This window comes from Musca autumnalis, unplaced genomic scaffold, assembly GCF_047663935.1.
Source record: "Musca autumnalis isolate F117 unplaced genomic scaffold, ASM4766393v1 scaffold_1, whole genome shotgun sequence".
Classification (NCBI taxonomy): Eukaryota; Metazoa; Arthropoda; class Insecta; order Diptera; family Muscidae; genus Musca; species Musca autumnalis.
Genome location: NW_027411644.1, coordinates 17444566 through 17453205, shown reverse-complemented (window position 1 = coordinate 17453205; position 8640 = coordinate 17444566). Strand labels below are relative to the sequence as shown.

General features: G+C 34.5%; 2 protein-coding genes across 2 annotated transcripts; one reads left to right on the top strand and one right to left on the bottom strand.

The window, feature by feature from the left end:
* The first annotated feature begins 3229 nt into the window (after nucleotides 1–3229).
* On the top strand, nucleotides 3230–4145 carry mRpL40 (mitochondrial ribosomal protein L40). The gene is made up of 3 exons (XM_073963273.1): nucleotides 3230–3385; nucleotides 3442–3681; nucleotides 3746–4145. Exons 1-3 carry the CDS (start codon nucleotides 3360–3362, stop codon nucleotides 4059–4061), a joined length of 582 nt encoding a protein of 193 aa, XP_073819374.1. The 5' UTR covers nucleotides 3230–3359; the 3' UTR covers nucleotides 4062–4145.
* Nucleotides 4146–7011: 2866 nt separating this feature from the next.
* Nucleotides 7012–8425, bottom strand: mgr (prefoldin subunit mgr). The gene is made up of 3 exons (XM_073963272.1): nucleotides 8229–8425; nucleotides 7648–8045; nucleotides 7012–7586 (listed from the first exon to the last, which is right to left on the bottom strand). The coding sequence occupies exons 1-3, from the start codon at nucleotides 8313–8315 to the stop codon at nucleotides 7478–7480; spliced, it is 594 nt and encodes a 197-aa protein (XP_073819373.1). The 5' UTR covers nucleotides 8316–8425; the 3' UTR covers nucleotides 7012–7477.
* Between the last annotated feature and the right edge of the window lie 215 nt (nucleotides 8426–8640).

The following is an 8640-nucleotide window of genomic DNA, read 5'->3' as shown; positions in this document are numbered from 1 at the left end:
GTACATACGCTGTTTAATATGGAGCGTATAGCTTCTGTTGTTTCTACGCTAGAACGTTTTTATAGTACGTTTACATTTGCAAAATCCCCTCGATTTCAACTGTCAATTAGTCGGCTTTTACACTCTGTACTTTCATTTCTTGCTCTCCGTTTTCGCTGCTAAACCTAAATAACGACGGGACGTACACAAATATTTCACCTTTCTACCACAACAACGCTCTCTGACCGTCCGTATTACCCAAATACGTTGAGTACAAAATCACATTTAAAATACCAAATCCGCGACCAAAACTTATTTAAATGTTTTCATTGGTATAATAAATAATTTTCCTTTGCAATTAATTGGATTTCAGGGGCTTAATTCTGTTTCTATGAAAATGTGAAATGAAAAATTTTATAAAGAAAATAAATGTCAAATTAAAAAAATTATAAAGAAAATATTTTTCATTTCAAATTTTCATAGAACAAGAATCCAGCCCCAGGTTTTGTTTTCAAAATACTAAACACACACATACTTGCATACAAAACGTTCTGTCATAGTTGAATTTGTTCAACTTACAAAATGTATACGCTCGACGTATTTCGGTAGTTCTCATAAGAATACATGTGTTCTACTTTTTTCCCCACACACGCCCTAGGTATGTCGAAGGTCACACTAGAGTGTTTCATTTAAACAATTTCATGAAAACAAGGGTTCCTTAGTAGCTTCTTGCAGGTTCTGGAACAGAGCATACATTTTTAATTTGGCGTATGTTTTTTAAGATGAATTCAATTTACAATAATTTCTTTTGACGTTTCAAATTTGATCAGATGGGCTTAAGGCCTGCGTACATAAGCTGCTCTGCCTGATTGCCTTGCTTTCCTGCTTCATTTTTGACATAATAAAAATAAAAGAATAAAGAAGGCCTAGGAAATTTCGAACTGGGTTGCCCTTTTCTTTTTTATTCTTTTATCAGAAGTAAGCAAGGTAAGCAGGCAAGGCAGCTTATGTACGCAGGCCTGAAGGCAGCTACCTTGGTAATTGTGCTATGAAAAAAATCATCAATCATGAAATCATCTCATTTCGTGATTTCAGCGAAATCAACATCGAAATCACAGTACTCATGATATACAACCCTGTTTTTGCCTAAAAAAGTACCAAAAGTTGCAACACTTTTCGCGTATCACAATGAACAAGATAGATGGTCAAATTTTAGTATCAAAATGTGGAAACAACGTGAAAAAAATATTAAATAAATTTGTTACAAGGATATTTTCCATTGTGTTCCCGTACCTTTTTAATGGTAATGTTAGAAAAACGAGCGAATTTGTCAAAAATTTCTTTCCCATGTCCCGGTCCACACTAGCGTGAATTTCATTAAAAAATTTCATGAAATTAGGTGTTCTTAAATCGAATTCCCCACTACAGCAATTTTATGATTTTACACTACTATGGACGTCGATCTAGAGACGCATAATCTCATATCAAAATTTCGGTGAAATTACTGTAGTGTGGCCCGGGACCATACAAATTTCCTAAAAAATACGGGAATGAAAAAATGACGGAAATTGCAAAAACTCCAGCAGAAATGTCAAAATCAATGTATCAGCTATCATATTAAGATGCCAATAAACTTTTTACTTTTTTACTATGTCAAATTTGTATAGCAGAAAACAGGAGAGGAGGGTGTTTGTTATTCAGCGCTATTTTTGTTTATAGAAAAGTGCAAGTCTTGCTAGATTTCGAAGTACGGGAACGCATTTGTAGCACTAAACGGGAAAACTACTGCAAGTAGTAATATTTTGCAGGTTCTTAACACAACTTTTTTCTATCAAAATTTATTATTATGATGTCTCAACGATAAAATGATCTTTTTATTTTTTCATTTGTTAGTATTATACACAATTAATACGATATATAGATAATTTTCAAAATAAAGCAGTAAAGTCCTATTTTGTCGTATTTTTTTGATGACTAATTCGATTTACAACAGCTTGTTTTGAAAATTCATTTTCGATCAGATGCGCATATGCATCTACCTTGATTATTGTGATATGTTTGAAATCAGCAAAAAAAAAATAAGTGTAAACCCGGGATGTATTTCAGGAATTCGTGAAATCCAGTGGATTTTGGAGCGTAAGTGTAAACTTGGTATATGTCAAATGAAATCTCATTTGAAATCCATCCGTGCAAGAATCTTCAAGTTTTACCACTTTTTACTCGAAAAGCGTTCCTTTACTTCAGACACCATACAATTCATATGGGAGCAATTTACAACTTTTGCTACTTTTGCCGGTTTTACCACTTTCAAAAGTAAAGGAACAGACCAAATTTAATTGACGGTTGAAATCGAGTGGATTTCGTAAATGTAAACCCAGCATAATACCCCGTTTTAACCCAGTGGGTTTGGATTCAAAATGTCGATTCTATAGCGCGAACGTCAAATGAATCCTTCAAAGTGGGTTAACCCGACAAAAAACTCTAGTGTAACCGTACTATCAGTTCCTTAGCGCAATAGTCAAATAAAGCCTCATAAAGAAGTTTAACCAGGAAAAATCTCTAGTGCAAACGCCGTTTAATAGTACGGTTACACTAGCGTTTTTGTGCCGGGTTAACCCACTTCGAGAGGATTTATTTGACGTATGCGCTATGGAATTGACATTTGAAATCCAAACCCACTGGGTTAATCCGGTTAAGTGTTAGCGGGGTATAAGGCCATGTTTATATTATAGCCTTTTGCAAGGTTACCCTTCTTATAGTACATTTACATTTACGAAATCGAGTGGATTTCAACTGTTAATTCCTTTGCGTATATGTCAAATGAAATCTCAACCGAAATCCATTGGATTTCATTTGACGTTTAAGCAAAGGAATTGACAGTTGAAATCGAGTGGATTTCGTAAATGTAAACCTAGCATTAATGAGGATTTATTTGACGTATATGCAAAGAAATTGAGATTTGAAACTCATACTATGTTTACATTTACGAAATCCACTCGATTTCAACTGTCAATTCCATTGCTCAAACGTCAAATGAAATCCAATCGATTTCAGATGAGTTTTCATTTGACGTATACACAAAGGAATTGACAGATGAAATCGAGTGGATTTCGTAAATGTAAACATAGTTTCAGTGGGTTTGTTAAATCCGGATATATATAAACGTACTATAAGCAAGCAATGGAATTGAGATTTCGTGAAAATAAACGTACTATAACAAACCATCCTGACGCTTTCTCCCGCCGTCAGTGTTGTGTTTAGAAAAACAAATAAAAGTTGTTATGAAACCATTGTCACTTTTGACAAGTGTTCCTCATAGGCAAGAATGAATTGAGCAGTTTTACTTAAAAATATTAAAATAAATTATACAATATTGCAAAATGTCATTGCTAAATGCATTCTCGAGGTATGATAAACACAACCCATTGTATATATCAACAATTGAGACGGTATTTCATTTAGATTAACCTTGCAATCGTCAAAATATTTGACACAACCCTCATCATGGCTCCATACATCACCGGTAATGTGGGCTGAACCATTGAAGAAAAAGAAGAAATTGGATCCACAAATCATCAAGCAACGTGAAGAGAGACGTAAAAAGAAGTTGGAGAAACAGATTAGACGTTTGGAAAAGAATGCCCGCCAATTGAAACCGATTGAAGAATTGGAGGTGCCACTGACATTGATAGATGAGCAAAAGTAAATGTTTTGTTGTTACATGAACTTGAGATTACTGATTCTAAGCTTCTTCCATTCCATTTAGGCAACGTAAACGTACCTTACCTCCTTTGAGTGAAGCTGAGTTGGAGAAGAGAATTCAATTGAATAAACAATGGTCCCGCTATAAACATGAACAGAAAATGAATGAATATCAAATTATGGATCGCATAATGCAATCACAGCGGAAAGCTTTGGAAGAGCTGCGTTTAGAATCGGAAGAATTGTATCAAGAGGCTATACAACCCGATATGACATTGTTGCCAGTGAAAATAAAGGGACCGGTGGCCACACCACCTATTTCCAATTATGCATCTCCAGATGGTGAATATATCTTGGAATCCAAGAAGTGGGATATTTAATATCGCATGGGAGATAATACATTTTAAGCGACATGTTATTGTTTATGTTAATAAAAATATGTTGAAATTTAGAAACAATTGAAATAGTTCGACTTTTGGAATCTTAAAAAAATATATATTTTCCTTGAAACGACTCTTATAGACTCTCACAAGATAAAAGGCCAGTACACACCATCATTGAAAACCACCGACTGTCAACGTATTTTTAGGACAATTTTCTGGCAAATGAAGACATTTCTGTAAAAGTTCACAAAACGAAGAAAAAAAATCATAAATGCGGGTGTAAACACGGCCTGCAATAAAAAAAAAAAAACAATAGCATGGACTAATGAAGGTATAGACGAAGGATTACTCAATTTTTCGGCGGTCAAATCACTCAAACCCGAAAACTCAAAATAGTTATATGATCGGGTATGTGATGGAAAACGATTCGACTCGTTTTGCCATAAATCGATATCGTATATCTCTAATTTTGGTGAATATTTTAATGAAATTGAAAATGGATTTTAAAAATATTATTCAAATAAGGGGCTTTTGCGAAGCAAAACAATATATATCATCAACGGCACTCCGATTATATACCATTTCGATTCTGCAAATCGAATCGATTCGGTTTTCATCACATACCCGGATGATTTTTGAAAAAAAAAATAGCAACAATTTCTTGGATATTTTTATCTGGTCACTCACCACACAAAATTCGAACATACTTGGTGAGAACATTCCGGCGTCTATACATTAATTAGTCTATGCCAATACGATTTGAAACAACTCCAGTTTAGAAAAGGCTCTCCGATTTTTTCCAGGGGTAGATATTGTTGCGCTGATCATGGGAATGTATATTTTTTGGGGGGACGGACCCGGTTACCTCTACTGAAAGCTTATGGAAATACCTATCCAACAAGTGGTCATATGATGGGGTTACTTTCAGGTGATATAGCCCAAAACTGATTTTTGGACCTGGATTTTCCATAAAAACCTCAAAAAATTTAAAATGGACCCATTATGGGGGCACATTTAATGTAAGCCAGATTGTAGCTCACACTTTAACCTTTCCAAAATGGTGCTATACGTTTTAATACCTTCTTTGGATCCAAAGATATGGCCCTTAGAATCTTGACAACTCGGTTCTGTAGGGCACTTTCATTATGCCGGGCATACACTATGGGCATGCAGGACAGCAACCGATGAACCCTTGTGTAAGTGTGTGATTGAATAGTGTGTGGCATTCCTTCAATCCATATTTCAAAAATGATGAATTTTCCTCCAGAACTCGATTTTGGGTTGAAGTTTTCCAAATTTTTAATTTCCTCACAAATAATATTTGTTGTTTTCAAAAATTATTTGTTGGTTACTTGGAAAATAAAAAAATTCATCGGAGTGAAAGGGGTTCATTTACAATATCAAAACTGTTTTGATTTCAATCCTGCCAAAACTACTCCCAAATACACCCAGTTGTTCAATAAATAGCAATTGTCTACTTTGACATAGGCATGTAACTAGTTACTCATTGATCCTAGTTAATTTACACCCAAAAAATGGCACACAAAATAGCCTATAGCTCACTTTTGTCACTGGAAATGGGCTTCCTTGTCTATCATGTCAATTCACTAGTTACAGGTAATGCGGCGTGTAATATATTGACTATTTTATAGACTACCGATGGATAGTGTAATAGACAATGTTTCTCTCTTGTAATCTCTTTTCAACATTATTTGTTTTTTTTTAACAAAATAGAAAAAATATTCTGTCATTTTGTGTGTTTATTCATAATTAAAAAACTTATTGATGGGTTTGTTGCGAAAAATTTTAAGATACAAAATAGAACGTGTTACCAGCTAAATCATAAGAAGGATGAATAATTTAAGAAGAATATTTATAATAAATATGTGGTAAGTATTGATACATATCTTGTCACAATTCATTATCGCGGCATTTCATTAAACTTTTATACATTTTATTTCAGGAACTTTTGAATGATCTGAAGGACCCAGGAGAAAAACATTCCAAGGATCAAATAAACGTCAGTCGCTGAATCAAGTAGTCATACACTAGTTCCAGAATCAAGGATCAAGATCTGTATGTATACAAGATTATATTGTCCTTTGTAAAATATTCGCACTCCATGTATTAAAATAAAGTGTGGCTAATGCATTTATGCATTAACCCATTTATCTGACTTCAAGTTACTAGTATTTTTGGCTATCATTTCTGACTACCGAATTGACTGGTTACTGGTAATGCGGTGAGGGGACAATTGCCTTTCACATGACTATCGAATTGGCTGGTTACTGGTAATGCAGTGAGGGGACAATAGACCCCTTCCTATGACATCCCCATGTTAAATTCACCAGTCTATAACATTGCGAGTAGATTGGGTGGTAACTAGGGGTGTTTACCAGTAGCCAGCAAAATTGCTAGTTATTCCCTAGTTACCCGAACAACTGGGCATTGACAAAAACTTCAAAATTTACTAATACTATTACAAATGCTGTCCTGCATGCCCATAGTGTATGCCCGGCATTACATTTAAAGTTCTAAATTGAACACAATTTTCTTTTAAATAATTAATTTTTAATTTTAATATAATTTTTTTTTTCAAAATTCTTTCTCCTTTGGAAAGGTACCAATCTCCGGAACGGGAACAGCATTTTCTTTTAAATTATAAATTTTTCTAAGTAGTCGTCCTTGACAATAGGATTTTTGGAATTTCAGAGGCCCATATCTCGGGAAGTATGGACTCGAGCAAGACAAAATGTATATCATTATACTCAGGGACAAAATCTCTTTATATACAAGGACTATTTGCGGTATATCATCAAGATCCGGGACCGGGCCCAAAACTCAACTTATGCCTTTTTAGCATTTTGGTCACTCACCACACTCAATTCGAACATACTCGGTGAGAACATTCCGGCGTCTACACATTAATAAGTCTATGACAATACGATTTTTATTATCGAATTTTTAAATAAGCATTCTGTTTTATTATTTTCTCTCATTTTAATGAAATTTGGCTATTAAGTGCCAAACTGTTGTAAATGCACAAACTGTATTTTAAGTATGTATGTAAGTGTGTAATTTTGTTTTGTTTTTTCAAAGAAGCTTAAATACAGATGCACTCTTCAAAGGTTTTTGTTGTGTTGTTGTTAATTTTCAATTTATAATTGAATCTTTGATTAAATATAAATAAATTAAACAAATATGCAAAACAAACAAAACTTTAATACGAATTTGTTCGATGAATAAAAAAGTGTAATGTTTTTTGTTGTAATTGCGTAGAAGAGTTGTAGCTAATAATCAACGTCGAGAATCTATATATGGTTATACTGTGTATTCCAAGCATACAATACAATATGAAAAAGAAGTTTAAGAGTAGAGTGAAATCACACATTTGCTTCTTTTTGAAATGTTTATTACGATGAAGTTGATGGACCACCAGCAGCTTTAACAGCAGCCTGACGTTTTTTGACACCCCAATTATAGACACGAGCCATATTTACTTCGGTGGTGGTGATTTGATCTCTGTAATATAAAAAAACCTTTCAGTACAAATGTCACTATAACTGTTATACTAGTTGATTACCTCAAGAAATCTTGATCATGTTCAACAGTCTTCAAGTTCGATATGGCGGAGGTCATGTTTTGTTTTAACAATTCTTCAGCCTCATCTAGAGGATATTCCAACATAACACTGGCACCCAACCACAGACATACTGTTTTAGTTGGTGGTACAATGGTTTTAATGAATACCTGATCGCTCAACAAGAACTGCGTTTCACGTTCTTCGGTTTCTTTGCGCAAAACATCAATCATTTCCAAAGATCTCTGCAAATCGGGTATTTGAGACTTGAGTTTACGTTTGCGTGCCTCTAAATTGTATGCCATAAATCTGTATTTACTGTGCTGTTCATCGAGGCGTTGCAACACCTTTTCACAGTTTTCTTCATTTTCTGGTTTACTCATAAAGCTGTCGATTTCTTCCTAAAAGCAAATATTAAATAGAAAAAAAGGATATTAGTGTTATCAATCCATCGCCGCAGGATTTCTTTCCACTTAAAGTCCGTCTGTCATTTGTTTTCTCTGCGTGAGTCAGAACACCCTGTTTCATCCAGTGTTTGTAGGTTATGGTGGTCATATATGACCATCCGTGCAAGATTTACTCACTAAAAATATTGCTTCGGGTATTCCTGCAAAGGATTTTTGATTTTCGGGTAATTTTGGCATTTCTACAGTATCCATGATTCCAGTCATTGTTTATTCTTAAGTTTTTAATTGGAAATTTATCAAAAATATTCACAGCAGTTCGATTTTTTTTGAGAGCGACTATTTATTAGAGCACTGGGCTGAGTATTTAATTGTTTCTAACGGCGTTAAAACGTTGATGCGTTTTGTTGATTGGTCGGCCGGCGTTTATTTTGAGGGATCCAACATTCGATAAAGGGACCAAATACATGACCGTTGTGAGTCGCGTCACGCTTTAAAAACAACAACCACATGAAAAATGTGAAAGTGATGCCAAGTTTGTTCTTGAAGTTTTCATGTGGCTGTTGTAACGCGACACTCAACGGATCGTATG

Coding starts and splice junctions, on each gene's coding strand:
- mRpL40 (XM_073963273.1), top strand. CDS start 3,360: ATGTCATTGCTAAATGCATTCTCGAG. Junction 3,386..3,441: donor TTGCTAAATGCATTCTCGAG/GTATGATAAACA, acceptor TATTTCATTTAG/ATTAACCTTGCAATCGTCAA. Junction 3,682..3,745: donor ACATTGATAGATGAGCAAAA/GTAAATGTTTTG, acceptor CATTCCATTTAG/GCAACGTAAACGTACCTTAC.
- mgr (XM_073963272.1), bottom strand. CDS start 8,315: ATGACTGGAATCATGGATACTGTAGAAATGCCAAAATTACCCGAAAAT. Junction 8,046..8,228: donor TACCCGAAGCAATATTTTTA/GTGAGTAAATCT, acceptor ATTTGCTTTTAG/GAAGAAATCGACAGCTTTAT. Junction 7,587..7,647: donor CATGATCAAGATTTCTTGAG/GTAATCAACTAG, acceptor TTTATATTACAG/AGATCAAATCACCACCACCG.